The sequence below is a fragment of the Camelus bactrianus genome, chromosome 1 (assembly GCF_048773025.1).
Source record: "Camelus bactrianus isolate YW-2024 breed Bactrian camel chromosome 1, ASM4877302v1, whole genome shotgun sequence".
Taxonomy (NCBI): domain Eukaryota; kingdom Metazoa; phylum Chordata; class Mammalia; order Artiodactyla; family Camelidae; genus Camelus; species Camelus bactrianus.
The window spans coordinates 9,637,434-9,663,437 of NC_133539.1; the positions used below are offsets into that span (position 1 = coordinate 9,637,434).

The 26,004-nt window shown below is 38.0% G+C and overlaps 2 protein-coding genes across 3 annotated transcripts in view; both read right to left on the reverse strand.

Moving 5' to 3' along the window:
• MRPS6 (mitochondrial ribosomal protein S6) overlaps positions 1 to 26,004 on the reverse strand; it is a 63,664-nt gene that overhangs the window by 16,409 nt on the left and 21,251 nt on the right. The gene's annotated exons all lie outside the window — the stretch shown is intronic.
• SLC5A3 (solute carrier family 5 member 3) overlaps positions 13,356 to 26,004 on the reverse strand; it is a 33,856-nt gene continuing 21,207 nt past the window's right edge. For both annotated transcript variants that reach the window (XM_074360084.1, XM_074360092.1), the window contains exon 2: positions 13,356 to 25,089. In XM_074360084.1, coding sequence (XP_074216185.1) covers positions 22,594 to 24,750 — 2,157 coding nt within the window. In that variant the 5' untranslated portion in view covers positions 24,751 to 25,089 and the 3' untranslated portion in view covers positions 13,356 to 22,593. The remainder of the gene's footprint in view (positions 25,090 to 26,004) is intronic.

Consider the following 26,004-nt stretch of genomic DNA (forward strand, 5'->3'; position numbering starts at 1 on the left):
CCTGTCACAGAAACTAAGGGAAGAGGCAGCCTCCAAAACGACAGGATACAGGGTGGAGATGAAGAAAAAGCCACAGCGTGGTGACCACATGGTCACTTAGCAAGATAGGGCTAGAAGTCAGATTGCAAAGACATCCATGGTAGAGGTGTGATGGCAACGACGACCAAAAGAAAGTTCCAGAGCCTGAGGGGCAAACATATTCAAGCAAAGTGTTTGAGGAGAGAGAAAACTTAAGCAAGTTACTAGTTAAAGGGGGAATGAATCAGTCAGAAGATAAAATGTAAGATGCTTTAAACAACGTCATCAATGGCCAACATGATTTGCTGCGTGACTGCTATATGCCCAATGCTAGTCTAGTGTTCTAATGTCACATAGTTAATCTTCACACACACACACACACACACACACACACACACACACACACACAAAACAGAGTAAAGAAGGTTTACAGATTTGGAAACTGGGACCCTGAGAGATGCCATAACTTTGAGATCACGTGGCAGTTAGCAGGTGGTAGGGCCTGAGGCAAAAAAAAAAGGAACACTGACAAAAGTCAAGTCAGGGAAAGGAGGCCAGAGGACACCTGGGCAAGCAAAAGGGAACTTCTCAAAGACATAAATGAAGAAATGCAAGTAAAGAAATCGTGAAGTGCAGGGGTGAACTTATGAAAAGCCTACCTTCCAGTGGCTCATTTTAGATCAAATGAAAAGAAAACTGCAGAACAAATTTTAAGTATGCATTCCAGTAGCCCAAGAAGAATCCACAATATAGCTGTATATTTTCTTTCTGACAAATACTGCTGAAATGCTGTGAATATACTAAGTATTAGTTTAAGGTTCAGAAATAAAATTTCTCCTTTCATTCCTATTGTAGCCCACCATAGACTTCAAAAATACCTAATGAAAATTATGTGAATTTATATATTTAATCACCCTTATGATAAACGGAAATTTCATGAAAATAAAAACAGGAGCCAACTATCTCTTTGCATTAACACTAACTAGGTAAAAGTCTACAGCAATTTCTCCTTATGATTGCAAACAAACATTCTTATATAGTTCCAACAAAATGGAGACTAAATTCTCCTCATATTTCACTAGCAGGTATTTACAAATTTTGCAGAAACCTCATTCCTAACAACAGTTAATATTTCATTTCATTTAAAATACTATTTACTGATACAATTAACTGATAAGGTGGATGAACAGTCTATCCAAATAAAGAATGGGTAAAAAAAAAATACTTTGATTGATTATAGTCTTCTGATTAGCTACTCAAAGCATTAATTTTAATTTCAGTTTTGCCTGATTAAAAAGGAATATATCTCAATACCTCTTGTTTAAATTCCAAGTGAAGTGTTAACAGTGTGAAAAATGGAGCACCCTCTTCTGAAGTAAGAGCTTGTAAAATAAAAGATTTTCTTCCGTCCAAAAAAGGTAAAGGCTACCTAACAAGAATGCAACTTAGGAAAATATCAGAACACATTTCGACCTCAGTAATGTCAAGGTCAAACTGTAGACTGCTTGAATGACCAAATTCATTTCACTGTAGCTTCAGAATACCCAGAAGTGTAAAAAGAAGAAGGGGCTAAAAGAGTCCCTGTTTATTAAGGGAGCTCAACTTGTACCTTACACCATATACCTCACCTCATCACTCTAAATCAAGGGTCAGCAAACAAAGCCTGTGGCCCAAATCTCGCTCACAACTTGTTTCTGCAAATAAAGTTTGATTGGAGCGCAGCCAGCTTATGCATTTATGTAGTGTCCGCGGCAGCTCTCGTGGTAAAAGCAGACCTGCAGTTACAGCAGAGACTGTATGGCCCACAAGCCTGAATTACTTACTATCTGGCCAGCTTCTGCTCTACCTTCTAACGGGGTGAGGGAAGCTGGCAAAGCCTCAATCCACTCACCTTAAAATGCACCATGTGAACCTGGGCCCCTGGGGTACAGACAGTGCACTCCCATGGGATCAGTCCTCAGGGAGACACGCAGGGCACCAGCCTAATAAGGAATATCAGCCTGACTGTTCAGATCATCACAGGACTCAGAAGGGATTCTGCAAAATCAGCGCTCCATCCACCAAGCTCCTAATATATCAATACAGGATTTCAAATTGCCTCATTTGGTGAAACCTACATATTTATTAATATAAAATTTTAGGCTTCAAAAAAAAAAGTTCTGCTCAATACAGCACAATGTTCAATTTGTAAAAACATATGGTCTACAGGAAGCACATGATCTTGCTGCCGTAATTCTCATTTACAAGGTCTCTGAACCACTTAATTCCAACTATTCTAAGAGAGGTTGTGCACACGCGCTCCTTATAGGCTTCTCTCACCCCATCTGAAAGCAGCTCCCTCAGACTTTCCTCCAATCCACCATATGTCAATGAAACACAATTTTGTTACAGCACAGATTGGAGGGCGGAAATCGCTCACTTGAAAAAAATATGGAAAAGAAACAGTGAATGAATGTGAATGGGAGCTAGGAAAACTGGACTGCAGTCCCTGCTCCTCCACTAATGTCAGACAACCCTGGATAAACTATTAAAATTTATCCATTTTAAATTGTGCCTCACTTTCCTCGTGTGCTACATTAGTGATTCTCAACAAATTTTCTGTTTCTGTAAGCTTCACGTATACATTTATGTCACAATTCTCAAAATATCCTGGAGTCACCCAATGTTTTTTAAAAGTCTCTCTTTTCTTTCTGTGTTCCTCATTCTGACCTCCTCATCACCCAGAAGTGCCCCAAACCCCAACCCCAGGGACTCCTTGTGTCACCCAGTTTACTTCCACACAGCAACACTCTTTCATCACTAGAATGGAAGCTTCAGGAGAGCAAGGACTTTTGTCTATCTGGTACACAACTGTACTCCTTAAGTCCACATCACGAAGCTGGCACTAGAAATGGTTGTTGAATAAATTAATGCATCAATTGTACCTCCCAAAGAGGGTCTCTTGCTTACGTACTCCAGTTTCCCTGCTCCACCAGGAATCTGAAGCTTCCTCCTTTCTCTAATACAATTTGAAGCTACTTTTCATAAACACAAAGCTCACTATCAGGGTAGTGACTGCAATACTGAAGCAAAATTATAGTACTAGTGTTTTTATGTTTACTTCACGTAGCGCCAAAATGTTTTTTTTTTTTTAAATACAAATTTGCAGTTTAAAAGAATCTAACAGAAGGAGCTCAGTGGCAGAGTGCATGCTTAGCATGCACGAGGTCTTGGGTTCAATCCTTGGTACCGACATTAAATAAATAAATAAGCCCAATTACCTACCCCCAAAAAACTTAAAAATATGTATGTATAACTAAATCACTATGCTGCACACCAGAAATTAACAAAACATTGTAAACCAACTATACTTCAATTAAAAAAAAAGAATCCAGAATTCATCCAATAGAAGTGAAACTAAATATATTTCAAAAATATAAAGTTCAAATATATATAAACATAAATGTTAAACTTAGATTGTTCTGATTATTTGCTGATAACATAAGAATTTACACTAAACAATACTTCAAGAAAATTCACCCTAAGAGAAAATTAAAACCAAATTTTGATCTTATTATTAATGATTACTCAAACTACTGGTATCCAGGCCACAAAAGCCCACCTTAGGGAAACCTCAACAGCTGACTTCAAATACTTTCAGGGCTACTATGCAAACGACAGATATGTCTTATTTTGATTGGACCCTGAGAGTTTGACTGGAATCAATGGGTAAAAATTACAGAGAAACAGAGCCTTGACATATAAAGGACACATTTCTGAAAATGACAGCTCCATGGACGTGAAATAGGCTGCCCTGTGAAGCAATGACCTTTCCGTCACTCGAAGTGCAAAGACTGGGATGACCATCGGATCAATCTTTCCACTGGGTGGGAGGTTAGACTTGCCAACTTCTAAAGCCCCTGCCAAGATTAAATTCTAATACTATTCCGGCACCATTCTGAAGGACGTTCTGAAGTGAAACTGCCTTTTAAAAAACACTACGATTGCATGGTGGTGAGAAATACACTGACTACTAATAAAGTTTGGTGCTGGTGCCTAGATTTATACTAAGACACCAGCTGTTTTACCCACTACTGCTTTTGCAGTGATCCCCTAAAAAGGTCTCTGAGAAGTCCAAGGCTTTTCAGGTCACTTTTTATTTTAATTGAAGTATAGCCAGCTTACAATGTTGTGTTAGTTTCTGGTATAGAGCAGAGTGATTCAGTTATACATATATATATTCTTTTCATATTCTTTTTCATTACAGGTTATTACAAGTTTTGAATGTAGTTCCCTGTGCTGCACAGTAGGACCTTGTTTTTCATCTATTCTATATACAGTAGTTGGAATCTGCTAATCCCACTCAGATCACATTTTGAAAACTGCAGTTCTAGGAATTCTAATGGGCAAAGTTTCTATGACAACAAGGAGACAAGGAAAATAAAAGGAAGTACATCTCCCCTTGCCCCCCAAATAAAATTCCCAATTCAGTAAGGTTATTACTAAGCTAATAATTCACAGAAGTACCACAAACATCACCATAGGTCAATGACCAGTATTTAATCTAATTCAACATATTTTCATCCCAGAAGAGAAGCATGTCAACAAAATTATCTTGTAAATTAGATTCTCTGGCCAAGACAGTTTTGAGCCAGTGGCCCTAGGGTGCACCCGGGTATCACTACAAAACCGTCACAGCCTACCAGGAAATGAAAATGACACAGAATCCACAACACATAGTGGCATGTAGCATCTACCTACCTACACCCTGCCTTTCTCATGTTACAAAGGGCCGTGCAGCAACCAGGAGCAAGTCTAAGATTTAGGAAAGCAGGAGCCAGGTCATAAAACTGTTAAAATCTGTGAAAATGTAAATGTAAAAGCCTTTCCCACTCTTTGTTGCATCTTAATTCCAAGGTTTAGCTCCTTAAGAAAATATCCTTGAAATTTGCATTTCCAAATACAGAGAAAGTCCCAGGAAAGTCTGCATTGAGATTCTCACAGCAGTTTGGAAGAGAAAATCTGTGAGTATCTTTCAACAGTAGTATTAGCTTCCAGGGAAGTTCTGTCACTAGCAGACCTTGGTGGGAAGAACAGAATGGACACCACCTACCTCAAAATGTGTGAAGTGCCGGCCCTGCCTAACACCATCTACGGTGCCCAACTCTGAGAATGATTCCATGGGAACTGTTTTATCAAATATTTTTATGACTCAAGAGAACCCCTTTACCCCACAATTTATTGAATCAAGAGCTGTAGTTCTCCTGGTAATTAAGGGCAAAAATTACTAAGCACAGAAACTATTTTAAAAATTAGAATAAAATTCACTAAGGGCAAGTCTAGAACAGTAAAAAAAAAAAAAACCACAAAGCTAAACAAATACATGCTGGAACATGATTATACTTACCTACAGTGGACTATTATACACTCTGTAACTTGTAGGTAAGTGACTAGAAGAGTAACTTACAGACTCTTTGAAGGTAAAAGATAGAAAACACTTTTAAGAACTAACTGCTATACTACTTTGCCCATGAATCATATTTAACAGATCATTTACCAGAAAGAGAGAATAATCATGAACAAAGACTTTACAGACTTTAAAAAGCGGGGGAGAGAATGAGGGAAGAAGAGAAGGGAACCCATCAATACACATCAAGTGTACTAGGAAAGTAACAAATACTGTAATTCAGTGAAAAACTGCTTCTTTTTATAAGCCACTGCTGTGTGCTCTGCAAAATGAAAAATACCTCAAAAATTTTAAATAATGCTAAATACTGCAGATTTACAGCTCAGATATATCAAGTGGTCATTTAACCATTAAAGCAACAGAGCTCTAAGAGTTCCTTAAGTATGTACTAAGTGAAAAGCACTCATGAATATGATATTCAACTTACACAATCACCTTTTTGAGACACAGTTATGGGAGGGGGGCACCTATAAATCCCCACTGGGGAATGATTTTAAAATAATCTTAATGGCATAAATCAGCTGTAAAAAAGAAGGTGCATACATCCACACCTGGAAATGGAGTGACAGCAAACTGAATGATCTCTTATAAACACACCAAACTCTGTGGGTATCAGAAATATAGGTTGTACTTTAAGAAACTGCCATTTGGGGGGATCAAGAACAGTCCAAATATTGACCATTTCTTAAGGCTTAACCTAATATTTATCCACAAACATTCCTTTCAAAGTGTGTCCCTCAAGACAAGTATTTCCAAGTTTCTCACTATGAAATCCACCTCTAATAGGGTAGCCATGGGGATATGAAATACAAATTCCCTGCCCTTTAGAAGTCTGTGATGTAGATATGCAGACACACGTAAGTCACTAATAAAAAGGAGGGTGAAATATTTCTGACTGGTGAGTTAGAGATGGCAGACTTCAGCCAGATCCAAAAGACTGAGCATCTCTGTAAGAGGTGGAAGGACAGTCAGTCAGCATCCTCTCAGAACAGGTTGCACTAACAGGATGACAGGAAGACGGTTCTGATAGAATTTATATTTGGGGTGGAATCGATGTGGGCACTGTGCTGGGTATAGGTAGAATCCACTGCTTTTTTCCACTCATGGCAATTTTTTGCCTACATTAAGATTTCAGTGTCTTCAAACACACTTTTGGTAAAAATGTCAACTTTCTGGAGATCAAATACGGCAATCTATATTAGTTTAAAATGTGTATACCTTCAATCTATGGCCATTTTTAGGAAATTAAGAAAACGGCCATACCGAAGTATAAGGATTTAGCTATGAAAACATTCACCACAAAGCTACCAGGACAGTGAATAGATGGAAAAGTATTTGTCCACTAACAGGAGTCTGGTTCAATAAAGTATTTTCACTGATTGAACAACTACTATGCAGCCATTAAAAAACAAGATGTTGATCCTTATACATGGACATGAAAATATTTTAAAAATAAAATTAAAAAAAATCAGCATGTAGGGTCAATCCAGTTTTTTTCTAAAAGAAAAAAAAGTACTAACGTACATGTACATTTAGAAAGTCTACATGAACATACAGCTGAATGACATTAGTTTTCCACAGGTAGTAAGATGAGAGGTGTATTCTATTCTCCTCTTTGCTTTATTATCTGATTTCTCTTACAATGAGCAATGAAAGATGTTTTAAAAATTAAACCTGGGGAGGGGGAGGGCGGATTCAGTTTTATTTTGTTTTAAGAATTTCTTCCCCTAAGTCTATGACAATATGCCATAACTTGTGAATTCTGTGTCAAAGCCCTGAAACTATGCCTCAACGTTTACAACTCATTCACTGACTCCACATCATTTACGTTTTAAATAATGTAATAAGCAGAGAGGTACAGATGGAAAGCTTTCAGTGGTTCCTGAAAGAGCCGTGCAAGCTATACTTCCAGCATCATGAGCTATTACAACTGGCTGCTCTGCCCCTTGGGAATCAGAGGGAAAACGAATCTAGTCGAAGACAGAAGCCCAGAGATCTCTGTTTCTAGAATCAGGGCAACCAAAGAGATGTTATGGGACAGGGCCAAGTTTGGCCTTGAGAACACAGCAGCCAATAAAAGCAAGATGGTAAGAAAAACAAGAAAGAGGAGCCTGCCTATTCTATGGTCATGCAACCAGGACTGAGGTTCTGGCGATCTGGGAAATGTAACAGAAAAACGTATTCTCTGAACAATGTGATGAAAATAAAAACAACCCAGGGAAGAATGCAAGAAAAGAAATCAGAGGAGTAAGGATCCAACAATTACCAAGTTTGGCAAAGATCAACGCCATGCCAAAAGCAAAGTGCAAGAAATAAAACAGAGTCATAGTTCACAGCATTGCTGAATTTGTAACTAGAAAAGCGGTAGGATGGTTGGTAAAGCACTTCAGCTGCAAGGCAGGTGGAATGCCTTTAAATCATAAACTGGACTTACTTTAAATGTAGTGGGCATCCAAGGGACCCCCTGAAACTAGTCTGTGCTGAGACATCAATATCAGTATTGATATCAAAAGATTACAAATGAATAAATTTAAATCCACTGGTTTTCAAGGTCTCAAGTCAAAGAATGTCATTCAGAGGCCATTTAAGGCCATTTAAGGGGGCTCGTCAAGGCGTTCCTCTAGAGTACATTAGAATCACCTAGGGAGTTTTAAAAGTGAGATGTCTATGTCTCACCCTCAGATATTTTTATTCAGTTGGCCTGGGGATTCATAAATCTTGGGCACTAGGATTTTTTTAAAGCTCCCCAGGTGTGGACGAAGGTGAGAACCACATTCTAGTAGGAAGTTGGCTGGCTTCTTTCTTATCACCCCTAAGATGAATGATTCTGGCTGAACTGCAGTTTATAAAGGATTTTCAGCAATGATCTCCTCCAACTCTAATTTAAGGAACATAAAAGCTCCACTTTTCTCACAGTAATAATGTAGCCCCCCGAATATGAAATGACAGTCCCCAAAGGTCACTACTTGTGGTTAATTCTACCTGAACAGCTGGAAAAATACCAAAAATAAGGTACCCAGGTTCACTGTTCTGAGAACATTCCAAAATTCACAGTCTTTTTACTGGGAAATTTCCATTTCTATCCTCCTCATTCCCTTCCAGATGCACTTACGGATGAATAAAAGATGGGAAACAGGAAGACTGGCAGGAGTCCTGGTTACTATGGCAGCAAGTGAATGAAATGCCACAGCTCATGAAACTGATAGTGAGAGCAGGCATCAGGTAGACATCATCAAGCCGTGCCTGTCCTGCTGATCGCTCTCCTTCATGCACAATTCAGTTCCCTGCCTTCACCTTATATTTCAACCTGTTCAGAGAGGAGGGGTGGAATGGAATGACAGGAAGATCAGGAAAGGTGAGAATCAGCAAAGGATTCTGATGTAGAGACAAAAGGGTTAGAAGAAATCTCTATTTAGATCATGTGAATCTTCTAAGCATTGGTGTACGGGTTTAGCAAAAGTATCAGTAAGTTGACTGGGTTAAGAGAAATTTTTTAAAACATGCCTTGATACAGTCAGAAACTTGGGCTTTGGCAAGAGAGTCAGATTTGCATACCTTGCTGAACAACAGACCAAAAGTGTGTCCACCACCAAGCCACTACAGTGGTGCTCAGTGCAAGTGATAGGATGAAGGTACCACTCTGAAAAGCAGGGAGGAGAAAGGGTATAAAAGCACAGAGGAATTAAAGGAATAAGACATCCTTCAAGATTCAGCTACCTCCTAGGAAAGTGTGCCTTTCCTCCATAACCCCATGTGTATCTCTCTCAATCCACATACATCTTGCAAGTGTAATTATGTAGAAGTACATCCCCTTCCCTAACTAAGCCTCTTCAAGGTTGCTTCTTACTCATCTTAGTAAAGATGCTGGAGATGCAAAGAATCTGGCACATACTCAATAAATGTTTGATGAACATGTATGTCAAAAGAATAAATGGAAAGATGAGAGATGGAAGTTGCCAGCTGTACTTTATTCAACTGAAAAGAGGATTAAACCAAGTAATAAAATTCAAGGAGAAATAAGACCTTCATTGCAAAAAGGAAAACAGCACCTTACATGTAAATTTTTTTCTTTTAAAGGCGAAGATGCCTAACAAATTTAAGCATATCCTGTTAGTCAAACACAGAGATGTACGATGTACAGTCAAGGAGCTAGGAGCAGGAGAAAGATGGAAACAAAGATCCAGTCAGAAACTCAAAAAGGTGCCTCCAAACTTCTAAAGATTCTTGGGACATAATTAAAAACAAAAACAAAAACAAAAACAAAAACAAAAACAAAAAACAATGGACATTAGACTCCTACTGTGTACAGAAAATATCAAAGCAAAACTCAGACTATAAAAACCTCTGGAAGTGGAGTCAGCAAGTCCCATATAGATACAACAGTATTTTAGAGGGTATGACAATAAAAATTCATATTAGAATTGGAAGAAGAATAAAACCCAAAGGAATGGTAGCTCCCATTCTGTTTTATTTATTTCTCATTCCAGTCTTACATCAGTAACATCTCCCCTGGTGTACTGTATTCAACATGGAGGCCACACATAAAAAGGGACATCAATTGCCTCAAAGTTGCCCAGGAGAAAAAAAAAAAAAGATGGTAAAGTATCTGAAATCCATGTCCTGTGATGCACACACCAGAGAATGGAGATTAAGCCTGATTCTGAGACTGAAAATTGAAGACTGTATTTATCTTGAATATTTATCATCAGATACTCAAAGAGAAAGAAAGCTACACTTCAGGGGCATAACTTGGACTACCGAATGAAAGTCAGAGGCGAATTTGAGGTCATAAGAAAACTCTTTAAAATCAGAACTTTTACAAAATGAAATGAACATTCAGGAGTGGGGACTGATAAAGTTCTAGTTCTCATGGGTGGTGGCTGCATAGATGTCTGCTTCACAGTTACAGTGGATGCTCATTATTCGTGGATTTCAAATATGCCAATTCACCTACCAAAATGTCTGTAACCTCCAAACCAACACTCCCACTGCAGAGTGGTGAACAGTACGCACATTCCCAGCTCAGGTCCAACGTGATGCTCTCTCTTCTTGTTTCAGCCCCCACTATGAATAAGAGTTCTTTTCACGGTCTATGTAGTGCCATGTTTTTCACACTTTTCTGCTTTTTTTGCTGATTTCACTGTTTAAAGTGGCCCAAGTGCAGTACTGAAGTACTTACTGTCTAGTGTTTCCAAATGCAATAATATATGATGTCCCTTATGGAGGAAATACGTGTATTAAGTAAGCTTTGTTCAGGCATGAGTTAGGGTGCTGCTGGCCTTGAGATCAATGTTTATGAACCAACAATATATTTTAAATATGATGTCTTTAAACCAAGACACATGAAACACAATTATGTACTGACTGGTTGACCAAAATGTGGTGACCAGCCAGAGACTGGCAGGAACCTAACCATGCATTTCCCCAAGGGGCAACGACTTCATATTCACTAATTCAAGTGTTAGGCGCAACTTTATGGACTGTAACTACCACAAATAACAATAATCAATCGCATTCACTACTTTGTACACCTGTTCATGTTTCATGGACTGAGAATGTATGCCAAATTTCACAAAAATATTTTGATAGGTGGGATTTGTGCTTGGTACAGAAAAATCAAATAGACAACTTCTAAGGCCCCTTCAAAATGGGAGTAACCATTAACTTTGCACTTAAAGAGATAAACAGAATTTTGAAACTCCCGTTGTGCTTCTGGTTGTCAACATGTTCTTTTAAGATAAGACAGAAATGGGCAATAGACTCTGAAATATCAAGTTTCAAATGCTAAGTGGAGAATGGATGTCAGGATTTCCTAGTAAGTTAGAGGATTCAACACAAGCATATACAAAAGAGTTGGAGGTCTTAAAAATTAAAAACCTGATAGAAATTTAAAAGAAATTCTTTTTCAACAGAAGGGTTGGAAAATAAAGTTTAGACACACCTCTACAAAAACCAAATAAACAAAGATGTAAATTAAAAGACAAAAGACTGAAACCAACTGGACCAGTCCAGAAAGTCCAAGAGCTGGACAAAGGAGGTTCCAAAAGGGAGAAAACAGAAGAGAAAAATTATGCCAAGACTGAAGGACACAGGAATATCAAGCTGAAAGAGGCCACTGACAGCCCATACAATGAAAGAAAAGCTTTCATCAAGGCACATAATCGTGAAATTTGAGAACACAGGAATTAGAAGTGAAAAGGTGTTATGCTTAACAAATTTCTGAAGGAAAATACTCCTCAATCCAGAATTTTATATTCAGCCAACTTTCAAACAAATGAGTAGAATAAACATTTTTAGACACACAAAACTTTTTGATTCTAAGAGACTATGAAATTGTTAAAAATGAGTAACAGTGTTAGTACTATCAGATTTCTTGCTGTTGGACAAAGGAGATACCAACACAGAAGGGGGAAGGCCAAAAAGAAATCTCTAGTGCTGGTTTACAATTGGAAGCATTAGTAGATGTGCACACTGAAAAGGGCCCAGAAGTAGTGAACATGTTTACCTCTAAGAATGAGCACACCCAGACCTTGGTTTCTAAATACCATTCCCTAAGTAAATGCCTGATCCTGAATGGGGCAAGGAAATTCCATGTGAGCCTAGAACCCCTTGTTGTGCTGGAAAATAAGAAGTACTCAAAAAATAATGGAAACATGTTACAAAGAACACAAACTAGCCAGAAGGGAGACCTGCTAGATAAATCTGGAAATGTTTGAGCAAAATAATGACAGTAATGAATTATAGCCCACTAAATAAAATAATACATGAGTTCAAACTAACATATAAATGGGGAAGTGGGGAAACTCATTTCAGTAAAGTTAGAAAAAAAAAGTTAGAAAAATCACTGCTATACACCACTGTAGTAATAACTTACTCAAGCAAGAATTATCAATGGATGCTAAAAGTAGGGGTTCAAGTCTGATGAGGAATAAGTTACTTACGTAGTCTCAAATTATCTCCCCACAAATTACTTATTACCAAAGGGGCAAGTGTTAACAATACAGTGGAGAAACCTGGTATATACCACTTCAATCAAGTATCAAAGTTAATGTCAACAATTATGGGACAACACAACATCACAGGCCTCCCAACGTGAAGTTCTGGGGACATATTATTGCTTAATGTTGTAGTCCCGCCAAAAACACAGTGTGAATCTAATCACAAGGAAACAGATAACAGTAAATTGTGGAGGGGCATTCACAAAATGACTGGCCTCTAAACTTCAAAAATGTCAATACCACAAAAGACAAAGAAAAGCTGAGGAACTATTTCAGATTAAAGGAAACAGACAGAAAAGCTAAATGCAATGGACTGGGTTCTGAACTTTAAAAAAAAGAGAGAGAATGGTTGCCATAAAAGAACATTTTGGAACAGCAACATTTGAATAAAGACTTTAGATTAAAATATTGCACTACTGTTACCTTCCAGATTTTGATAATCATATTGTGATTATATGGGTGATTGTCTTTGTCTTAAGAAATATACCTCTAAGTACTAAAAGAGTAAAGAAGAATAACGCATGCAACTTAGGTTTTCAAATGGCTCAGGAAAGCATCTGATAAGAGAGAATGCCAAAGCCAACATGACAAACTGTTAACTACCATGAATCTGGGTGAAGGTGATTTCTGGGTTCATACTATTCTTACAACTTTCCTACAATTTGAAATTATTTCAAAAGTAGAAGTGAAAAAACTTAAGGATATTTTTATTTATCAATGTTATATATACAACTCAATTCTCAGTCATTACCTGCTAGTCCATGTTAACCAAGGTAAATAACAATAATCAGCAGGGTTCTCATTGGAACTATTCATGAGATGAGAGAAAAGAAACAGATACAATCTCTTGTGGGTAGACGTGTTCATACTGAAAATACTTAGTCACAGAAATGTAAATTTTTCCTTTTATTCAAAGTTGGTACAGAAGTGCTAACATTTCCATAAAATAATTAACTATACTTCAATTACAGGACAAAATACCACAGAAAGGAATATACTTTGCAAGAAATGTAGTTCATCTTAAGTTTCCAAATACTTGTAAAGGCTAATGCAGCAGCTGGCAAAATAACACACAGTACACAAAGAACAGTGTATTTTACAGAGTCAGTAATGAAAACTGACAGCTCTTTAGCAGATTTGCTTCATTTTTTTTTTCATTTTTTAAACAATAACACTTTTAAAAACACATTAAACCAAGATCATACATGTCTACAATTTTAAAAATCAGGTTGTATACAATAGGTTAGAATAGTCAAGTTAGAATTGTCACGTATGGTTAACAATCTTAAATCTACAATTTCAACTGTACTCCTTTCAATATGGAAGTAACTTGGTTTATATTCTACTTTCTGCTTGCAACTAAAACATTGTACAATGAGATGGACCTGATCAAACCTTAAAAAAAAAAAAAAGCCGTGGACAATGAAGAGTACACCAGAAATTAGTTTACAATTCAAAAAACTCACCAATAACGCAACAACTTCATTTATAATCACATTTGGTCTACAAGGCATAACTGACAAAACGATCCATGTACACAATACAAACCCCCAGTGCACAGACTGGTCTCTCACAGAGCATCTGAACAAGCTTAAGAGGCAGGACACTGGGAGGAACATTTTTCAATGTAGACATCTTTTAAAAATGCTTTAATACATACATATCAAAATTACTAGATAAAAGCAGCAGTACTCTGCTGACATTTGGCTTAAAAATAAAGAAATGAATGAAGCAATTTCACAGGATATTAGAAAAGGAATTGATTTTCTTCTTGAAGAAGACTACTAACTTTTGCACAGCAACTATTTTTGATATCCACCTTATTAAAAAAAAAAAGAAGAAGAAGAAGCACGGAGAAGCATAACATAGTTCATATGTGATTGCCAACACAGGTCTGAGTAACAGAAAACGGGATGTCCAAGCAAAGAATGGGTAAATCCCCGCTCTATTTCTGAACTCTGTTGGCAATCTATAAACTAAAGCAATATTGGTGGGGGAAAGAAGGGCAACAGATTCCACACCATCATCTGACACTAATGTAATATGTCATTATTAAAAAAAATAAAGCTTTTGCATTTTAACAACCCCACAGAAAAGTCCATGAGCAAAAAGACTTTGTTGATCTGTTTGCCACTCAAGTTAGAGATCTCACAGTGAAATTAGAAAATTCTAATTATACATATTTACATTACTAGGACTACTTTCACCTAGACTAATTAAAGCAATTTTCCGTGGAATTATAGATGAAAGATACTCTGCCAAAGGAATCTTGAAAAGCGTTCTTTAAGGTCTTAAAAACTATTTTAAATTTAAAAACAACATTTAAAGGTACAGAACACATTCTATACAGGCCTAACAGGTTACACGGCTTTGCTTTATCACATATTGCTAAGTCAAAGATGTTCCTCAAACCTCTCCATTTTCCGGCATGTCTGGTACTCCCCTCTCCCCTCGTCCTGCCAAAGCCTGAGGTTTCACATTCTAAAAGAATGCCGTAGGTACACACCTGGTGACTTCTTGCTAGAGCGGGGAATCTCTCCCTCCAAGTGCTCAGATTAATTCTTCTAAACCATGTCCCATTAGTCTACACCAGCTATAATCTTCATTCCATATATTATTAAGAGTTGATTATCCCTACGAAGATAAATATACAAAACAGAGGAGAGTGGGAACAAAGGTTCTTCTCTCCCATTTTGAGAGTTCTATCTTTCGACATATGGGCAAAATTCAAGACACAGATACACTTATTCCTTGTTGATAAACAGGGACTATACAGGTGAAGAAAAGTGGGGAGTAAAATAAAGGCAATGCTGAGTACAAGAAAACACATTATGTCCTTCTTTTGCACTCACATTCACAGACTTCATCTAACCTAGTCTCGAAGTGGGTATTGGGACAGGCAAACGAATCCTTTAGGCTCTTACGATCATTGTGGAATGCAAAGTATAGATCATTCGGCAGATCTGTCTCAATTAGTTAGATACTCAGTACGCTTGGATCAAATTCTGCTCTATTAAAAATGAAGGGCAATCAAGCATATGAAAAAAATAACTTCATTAAGTTTAGATTTACACAAAGATTAAAGATTAGTATTTGCTCTATTAAAAAGTGAGATTTCTCCATATTTACAGGATACTACTGACAAGAGGTAAAGTTTCCTAAAGATTTAAGATTAAAAAAACAACTACAGACTCCAATGGCCCTACAGCTTAAAACAGGAGCTTGTCACAACGTCCCACCCACCAAAGCCTCGAAGTCTGCTCCTGCTTCTTTAGTTCCAGCCCACAGACCCCGTCATAGCCAGTCACCCCCTACTATGACTGCAGCATTCTTGACACTGGTGTTCTCTCCTCCATCAAAGCAACACAAATGTACTCGGATTAGCACACTGAATCACTTAGGATTTAGGACCCCCATCCTGGGTACCTCGCTGTCTGGGGATCTTACTACTGCGGTCCTCAGCCTAACAACTCCGGAGACAAACACGTGGTGGGCTTTCTATGCCTGGCACTTGTGGGATACTGAGAATACTGTTAGTCTTGTGCTTTCTACATGTGGAGACACACACATGAGGGAACACGGTTTTGTGCTTTCTACAGGCCTTTAAGCTTTTTCCTTATCATGGAATGTGAAACGGTTGTCACATATATGTTCTCAGATATGCCTATCAAACCTACACTGGAAAAATGATAAAGTTAAAACATACTCACAGAATAAGCAACCTTATACTTTTAATTAAAGATAAAAAAGAAACAAATACAGATGAATAAATAACATTTAAGCTGCAACACAAAGTAGAACTACCTGGTTTCCTTGACCCTAAATAAAGGCTGCATATAAAGTATGTAAATATAAATGTATTTTCTTCACTAGTTATAACAAAATTTAAAAAGAGAAATTGTAACAAGTAAGAGTTATCTATCAAGAAAGGGAAAGGTGTAAACTAGCATATTCAATATTGGCAACAGGAAGGCACTAATCAAAACATAAATTTCAGAAGCTGATTATATTATGGAACACCCTATAAAATGGCCTTTGCTAATTTGGGATTTCAGTAATATAGATAGCAATGAGCTTAGTTTCAGTTTCCAACTATTATAACAAAAAAGTAAGCTATTAAGGAACATTCCACTTATAGACGTTTAAGCTACTTTGATATATTGAAAAATTATCCAGACTGGTTTGTCCAGAGGCAATTTAAAAAAGTAAACACTCCTTTATCCAGCAGCACTAGCACTAGGGTACAAGGTGAATTTACCAAGATAAACATGTCTCCAATAAAGGTGTTGGTATCTACTATCAACTTGTGCTGTTGCTGAAGTCACTGCAAAATGTATTTCCCTTATCAATAAAGTTCACTGACTGTAAACTGTTTTGAACTGGGGGCGGGGCTCCATTATCCCGGGCAACAATTACATACAGTACAGTGCTTCTCCTCTGAGGACAGCGAAGCCACTGCTCCTACACTAACAAGAAACCGAGACCACTGTGCTTTGTCTTGACTTGCTCTCCAGTTGCTTATTTATTCTCACATCACTTTCTTCAAACATGCTATAAATCTAGGTAACCAAACCAAACTTTAAAAGTCATTACATAAATTAAGGTTATTGGTTAAGTCAACAGTCTCAGATTACGTCCTCCCCAAAAAAGTAAAGTGCAAGAGATGAGTAATGATCCAGATACAACCAACCATTTTTGTTTACTTTTGAGTAAAAGACTATAATGCTAATGTTTAGGGCTGTTAGTTATCAGATAAATGGGGTGCTTAACACAAAACAAAAAGCTAAATCCTATCTTTTATAAAGGATTTGAGATGGAAACAGAAACATAAATTATATCAATTCTCACAACATTCCTTTAAAGGTGAATCAGTAGTTTAAAGCCTTAATTCCCAGCTCTGGAGAGAATTTTAAATAAAAACATTTATATGACTGTGAATAATGGTGTGGGACTCAGCACTGGTAAAGCCTATTAATTATTTTGAACCTTAGCTAAATCCTGTTCTGGAGTCAAAGTAGCTGAATATCTATCTACTCTTCCAAGAGAGGTGAGTGTGACAAAAAGCATGCCAAATTAAGAGAAGTTACCTTAATGGAGGCAAAGGGGTTTGCAGCCCTGAGTTATGTCAACCAAGTCTAACCAACTGTAGTAATCAAAAGATCACTTTGTAACTTAATCCAGCTTCATATCTAACTAGTACAAAGGATTTCTCTAAATGCCAACTGACTAGTTCCAACTTTTTACCTTTAATTACTGCGAGAACAAGGCTTTTTGGCATCAAAACAAACTCCATTCCTCTCTGCACTGTGATATCATCATTTCAAAGGGGCTGGTGTGAATTTTAATTATTGTTGCCTCCTCTCTAATTTTGAAAAAGGAGTTTTGAGAATAAAATATTAATGAATTATTAGGGCTCTTATCATTAGTGAAAACAAAGTCTGAGAAAATAATTCTGGAGAATAAATGGTTTAAACTAATAGAAATTTAGTATATTTAAACACAACTATATTTAATGAATCATTATTTGGATCCAAGTCTTCAAAACTGAGGCAAAGCAGCACTTTCGCACACCATGGCAGTAAGTCTGAAAGTGAATTAAGCTGACAAAAGATCAAAATGGGAATTTGATAAGTATTGAAAGACAGAACAGGTGAATAATTAAAGCAATGTTTGAGGGCAGACAAATAAAGGGGAAGACCAGTCTCTCTGAATAGCAGGTGGACATACATACAAATAGGAATATATCGTATTTGTAAAGTCTGCTCAGGCTAACATCAACACTGAAATGACTTAAGCAATTTAAAACCTAGCTAATAAGAAATTTTATTAGCTAAAGTATCAGTATGGAATATTGTCATTTTAACCTCAAATATGTTAATAAACTCATACTTTACAATATTTAATATCAAACCAGGGTTTAACAGGCTGGATCTTATTCATTGGTACCCTAGTCTATACGGGGAGGGGTTTAAACTAGCTGATAGCAAAGATACTTCAAGTTCTAGAGTTCAATGAATATGATTCTACATCTAACACATATTAAGCTAATTTTGTCCTTTACCAACTTGTTAAGTGTGTATCACCCAGGTACTTCTCAGTATCTCTCTTAATAGTTTTTATGACTTTTTAGGACAGTTTTGTCCTGGCAAGTCTCTGTAATCACATAATTTAACGGGACTGGTACTTATATATCTCTCAACCCAAACTCAGGGAATGGTGAGGTGTAACTACTAGATACCCACGTGGTCATTTCCAGCCATCATACCTCAGAGAAAAACAATATAAGGGAGTAAAGTATAAGAAAAGCAAGTAAGGGGGGAGAGTTTAGCTCAAGTGGTAGAGTGCATGCTTAATATACACAAGGTCCTGGGTTCAATCCCCAGTGTCTCCTCTAAAAATAAATAAGTAAACCTAATTTACTGCCCCCCATAATACAAAAACAAAAACAAACCAAAAAAATTAGAAAAGCAAGTAAGCCGAACACTGCCAAATGGGAACATTGATGGGTCTAACCTTTTAGTAGCTAATAATACAGCCAGTCTACAGGGTAGCAAAAGAATGAGAATAACCTATACGCTGCATTAAATTATATGTAAAGAGAAAGGGAAAGATCCACACACCCCAAGCAGGGAAGACAGCAATGGACTGAGAAATGTAGAGGCTAACCACCCTGCCCTGGACTTTCAAGCTCTGCCTTAGGCTCAGGTTAGAGAATTGAGTAACAATCTTCCCACTCAATTCTTAAAATGTGAAGTTTCATGAAGTGATAGGTCCCTGCAAATTACTTAAAGTGCCATTCCTAAGAGCTAGGATTTTGTGACCCTGGCCAGCCTTTTTTATTCAAAAAGACAAATGATCCTTTGAGCCAAGTGAAAAGGAAGCCTTGGGGATCAAATCTGCTGGATTTAGGCCAAAGGACACAGCACCATTCCTACTGCTTGATGCTTCTCCAACCTGAAGATAAGAGTGATAACCTCACCATGAAAGAAAGGCTGGGAGGAAAGATTGGCTCAGCCGTTTCAAAAGCACTTACTATCCCAGGGTGGGAGGACAAAATATTCTACATGAACAGGGAAATTAAAGGTCCCACAAAGGAATCAATAATCATTCTGCATGTCAGGGTAATAATCTCTTCTCATCAGTTCTTAGGACAAAGATTGCCTAACAGGACAAAAATTTAAGTCCTGGGGATACCACTAACAGCAGGTAAGAATGTATTTCTCCACTTCTGAACACCAGTGTCCCCACTTCATTTTGACTCTTTTCATCAATATTATTCTTAGCCAATTCTGAACCTTAACTTGAGCCAATATGTAAATATATACATGTTAATGTCTAGATATCAATGTCATCATCTAGGACCCATTTATTGATGTAAAGTATCACTACTTTGCTAGCTTTAAGACAGATCATGTATCATTCCATGAACAATCATTCTTATGAAACACGGACTTCAGAATGGTCCCCTGAAATTAAGTTGCAATCAGGAATTCACATACTTATTCAAGCACATTATCTATTACTGGAAAGCAGTAAAAGGGCAAGCTTCAGGGACTTCAGTCTAAATAAAGTGATGTTTATACTGGCAAGAATAAACAATCCTAATGGATATGCTAATAATCATTCCTTATTTACAAACATTAGTGCTCTAAACTTGACCTAATGCTATATACACACAAATAGACATGAGATGACGTATTTTATGCATCATACTAAACAAGAGCAGAGAGAAGGCAGGGGGACGCTAGCGCTCCAAACTATTAGGGCTCAACATTAAATAATGTTGAGGGGGGGAAAATCCACTTAAACACCACCTACTTTTTTATGCTTTTAATAGAAGGGGTAAGAAAGCTGCCCAGTCATTATGTCAATTCTCCCTGTTGAGTTACACAGCAATGTGTTCAGAGTCAAAGGAAATTTTAATTCCTATAACTTAACGCCAATTTGAAAAGTCTAAGATCCTATTATTTCCCCAAATACCAAAGGTTGCCTCAAAGGAAGGACAGTTCCTTTGAGAAAAGAAGAGGACAAACCAGGAGTCCAGATTTGGACACCTGATTTTCTGCTCTTCCCAATAACCTTGTAGCCTTGGATATGTCACAGCTTCAGCCTCCACACAAGAAAAGGATGGTCCCTATTTATTTGGCCCCCAGCTTATAAACCTTAAGAATGAAACTGAGAAAAAAAATTCTACAAGGCACTCACTCTAAGCTCTCAGAAATCATGCTATTCATATATGAATTTTTAATTTTTTTTCATATACAGACTCAGTCCATCAGAAAGCCTCCTGGAGATGGGAAGACATTATGCTACCTGATAATTTCTAAAATCAACTTTGGACAAATCAAGTCTATCATAATGAAACTAGTTTACAGAATACAAAAAAAATGTAAAGTCATTAGGACTGAGTTTTGATTCAAAATCTACAAAAGTATCTAAAAAAGTAATAATTTTCCCTAAAGAATACAAGATTAATAAAATCATGCAATTTAAAAAAATATCAGAGATTATGGAAAAGTCAAAGAAAGTAGATACACAAATAGTTTCCTTCATCTGTCATGGAGGAAGAAGGACAGTGAAGAGCACACACAAAGAACTACATATCTGTTGCGCTTTTCTCAAACATCTTTTGTACGTACCCTGTCCTCACAAAGGGGAATCAGTCTGTGAAAAACAGACTCTCATCCACAAAGGCTGCAACTGGGTACCAAGCCATGTCAAGACAGAGGGTCTTACAATTACACAAGTCCTGTAATCTCCACAAGACACACTACTAAACCCAGAAGTTCTTGTTCATGGCACCTTCTGAACATACTATCCATTCTACAGAAAGACCATCTGACAAGCTACCAATGGCAAAGCATGCACTCTTGAGTTTTCTGCTACTAATGGCCAGTTTGCACTGAAATATCCTCATGTTCTATGTCACTAGGTTTTTAAACAAAAATGTAGAGGCTGTGTACAGATGGCAAGCCTTTTGAAAAAAAGTAAATTAGGGAAAAATAACTCATCAAGGATACAATATGATCTTAAAATTAAATTTTCACTCTAAAAACTCAACCTCAATATATCATCATACAATTAAGTAGGGCAACCCAGCCAAAGGGCAGCGTTAATTTTTCTTCAAATTTCTGTACACATCTTCCAAATGGATCCACTTGGGAAAGTACCTGGCTAGTAAAGTATGTAAGTATGTTACCAATGACAAGAACAAAGCTAGAGAATTAATGGAGTATGAGTAATCACCTGTTCAGCTTAAGCTGCCTGAACACTGCTTAGGGGCTGCTAATTCCCAAACTATATAAACAATCTTAATTTGGTCAGTATTTTAAATTTGGGGGTCATCAGCAACGCTTACTTCATTTTCTCCCCCATAATCATTTCACAATACAGTCATGACACATAACTTTATAAAGACAGACTTGGTGGTCATTTGGGTATGGTTCACTTAAACTTCAAAGAAAAAAGAAAAACAAAATAACCGGAACAAAACTGTTTCCCAACATTCTATACACTGGTGGTACAAGAATAGCTACAGGAAAACATTCTTCTTTTCTTTCAGCATTCCGAATCCATAGGCTCATGCTAACAAAATAAACCTGGCAAACTAACTTGTCCTGAAACAAGTTCCCCACAAGCACATGTTAGATTTTCAGTACATAATTGATTATACAATGTCTACAAATTCACTTTTTTTGTTTTTAATGATAGTAGGGATTATAGAGACAGAAAAAACTTCAAAATGAGCAAGTCTTCTACTTCAGGGTAAGAAGGTCTACCAAGATTTGGCAGTGCAGACAGTATACCTTATTCATGACATCTTAGCATATATTCTGCTCTAAGTGATCTATGAGAATAATTGGTCTCTCCTTACTTTGGTATGAAAAATTTTAAACCACATGTGCACAATTCAGTCTGTTAAACAAGTTTTACTTCATTTAAGCTGAAATTTTACTTTCATCCATCTCTGGGAAAATAAAGTCTTGCAAATAGATGATTTTCTGCTAAGTAAAATTTGGCTAAAACCTACAGCGTAAACAATGCCTGAGAGATGCAACAGTTACATAAGGTGTTTTTTTTTCAAAGACCAGTATTTTCTTTAAGTTAGTGTCTCATCATATCCTTTAAAGTTCATAAGGAAAAATAAACAAACATGAAAATTCCAAGGGAACACACAGCAAAAAGTCCAATATTTAGTATTAGTTTAACTTGTGGAGGTTCTTCCAACATTTGTAAACAAACAGCCTCCTCCTCCATCAGGTCTCTGAGACTCCTCTTGCTGAGGCTCTTACTCTTAAAGCCACAGAACCAATCTATGAACTTCCAGTACCGGCCTCCATCCTCTGTTTCTTTCTTTCTTTCTTTCTCACCCATGAGAGCTGCTTGCCCATTGGAATAAGCATCAACTGGTGTTTCCGCTTCTGAATGACCTAAGGAAGCCACTGGGTTGCCCTCCTCTCTGCAAGTCACCAACAGATTAACATCTTCAGGCTGCAGGCCCTTAATACTATCTTCAGATTTCCCATTGGGAATGACATTGTTGATGGCCTCACTATTCTCATTGCATCTCAGAATGCTCTTCTCTTGCATTTTGTATGGTTCGTCTTTCGGGGAGCAGCTCTCCTTCGTCACCAGGATCTTCTTAGACCAAAAGGTGGTGGTACGAATCTGTTCCTTCGTGGGAGGTGGTGTGAGAAGGCTAACAATTACAGTAATAAGTCCTGTGACCCAAAACAATGCTGTGGCCACATACATGTAATGGATGTCTTTGATGAAGCCTGGCCTGTTATCAGGTTGGTCACATTCTGGGGCACGGTAGGCAAAGGCCAGTGTCAAACGGACTGCTCCAAGAATAAAGCCAGCCATTCCACCATAGAAAGCCCCTTGTTCATTGCAGCGCTTCCAGAAAATCGCCAGAAGGAACAGGGCCGCAACTGGGGGCGTCAGGTAATCTGCTACCTCCTGAATATAAAGGTACATCTGGCCTCCTTGCATCTCCACGATGATGGGCACCCACGCAATGCTGATCACCACCATAAAAGCTACAAATATCCTCCCCACAATCATTAGTTCTCGGGAGCTTGCGCTTTTGCGTATGAGTTTGTACACATCGAGGGTGAATATGGTACTGGCACTGTTAAAGATAGAGTCCAAGTCACTCATCAGAGCTGCAATCATCACTGCCATCATTAAGCCCCGCAGGCCCACAGGAACCAGCTTCATCACCAGACGTGGGTAAGCAATATTAGAGCACCCAGCTCTGCTTCCACACACTTGCATGCAGTGCTCTGGGTTGATGCAAGCTATATCATCAGCAAACAGTATCCTGGAAATCATTCCTGGGACAACTATGATAAACATTGGCAGAAGCTTCAAGAAGCCAGCCATTAGAGTAGAGCCTTTGGCATGAGCAATGTTTTTAGCCGCTAGGACCCTTTGCACGATGACTTGGTCAGCACACCAGTACCATACTGAAGCTGGGGTCTGTCCAAGAATGAATCCAGGCCAAGGAACATCTTCATCTGTTGGATTCCGCAACATTTTCAGTGCATCTTTCTTAGGGTGGACATTACAAGAATTTGTGTTGGAAAGGTTGTACGTCAACAAGATGGAGGTGACATTGGGTGAAGCCAACATGTACCTTCTCTTAACTTCCTCAAACCCGCCAATCTCCATCATGCTAATAATCATAAGTGTGAGTGCCCCCACGATCATGAGCAGAGCCTGCAGAGTGTCTGTGTAGATTACTGCAACAAGGCCTCCGGTGACAGTCAGCAAAGCAGTCATGCCAATGAGCAGGATGACAGACACATAAAGGTTCCAACCCAAAGACTCCTGGATAAAGAGGGCACCCGAATACAAATCCACTGAGAGCTTGGTGAAGATATAGAGAATCAGAGACAAGGCTGCAAAATATACCTGAATCCTATGGCCACCAAATCGCTTGGACAAGTATTCAGGCATGGTGTATACCCCTGACCGTATGTAAATCGGGATAAAAACCCATCCCAGAAGTTGCAAAAGCAGTAAGGCATTGAATTCCCATGCGCCCACTGCAAATCCACTTGCAGCTCCAGATCCTGCCAGACCAATGAAGTGCTCACTCCCAATATTGCTCACAAACAGAGAGGCACCAATTGCTACCCAGGTCATAGAGCGCCCCGCCAGGAAGTATCCACTCACGGTGCTTCTATTAGATTTCCACATGGCAAAAAAACCAATGCACATGACCAGGATAAAATACAGGGCCACTATGGCAATGTCTGCCGTCTCCAGCACAGCCCTCATTTTGGAAACTTTGTGAATAAAAGTGTCCAATGACAGAAGTGTCCAACTTTTTATTTACTCATTAGTAACCCCAGTCAAGTCCGTAAACCATACGTGAACCGGACTATACAGAGTGACACAGCAGGTCAAAGTCTTTGTCCTTTGGTTTGCTGTCTTGATGGTGGTGGTTGTGATAAACTTTGAAGGAGACAGTTTAAATTTTCCTCCGCTTCTTAATTGGGATTGAGAACTTAGCTCGTACTCTTAATCCACTCTCCACAAGACCATCAGCATTTACTCAGGTGCTGGAGGAGAAATTCTGAGTTGCAGCTAAGTCTAGTGAAGCCTACTGTACCAACCCTGCAAGGCAGCAAAGACAAAAGACAAAGATTGAATTAGCGGAGGGGCTCACCAGGCGATGAGGAAACTTTCAGTCTAGCAAAACGGCGCAACAAGACATTCTTTATAAAAAGAAAAAAAATTTAAAAACATACGTACTTTAGTTCCACAGGAAAGAGCAATCTATACCATCACATCTGATACTTAAAGTCAGTGAGAATACTTAATATTTTTAACTAAGAACAAAAATTCATCAACCTCCTAACTAAGTGGCCTAACTTCTCTAGCAACTAAGAACCCACCATGACATTGCCCTTTCTTGTCTTACTGTGGTAGTCTCAGACTGGGGGTGGGAAAAGGGAGCGGCGACACTAATCATTCATAATAAGGGCACCAAAACGAATCTTCAAGTACTGTGACTCCTAAGAGTAATGCACTTTATAGCCAGTTAGGGGCCTGGATAGATACCAGGACAGTGGTATTCTCAGGTGTTATCATTTACCCCCAAACACAACACCAAGTTATCACTTGGTCTATGCAGACCACTGCTACAAAATTTTCCTAAATTCCTACTACAAATGTCCATCTGTGTTAGTCATTGTACAGCAACCTAGAAATTGTGAAATGACTCTTGGCCTAAAGGGAAACGAGATTCCACACAAAAAAACTAGGAACATACAACTTATAAACAATCCTAAAATTTTATTCTATTAGCTTGAAGTAAGACATTGAAAAAAAGATTTTTTAGTGTTAAAAAAAGTAACTTCCTTCCTTTCCTTTTCATCAGCCATTATTTCCAAAAGACTCCCCAAGAGGATAAAGGCACTGACTCAAGGTTTGATTTTGTTGAATATTTTTTCCTTTTAATACTTTCTTGTTGAAGGGTACATATAAAGCAAGGAGAGGAGAGAGGAGAAAAATTTTCTGGAAGACTGA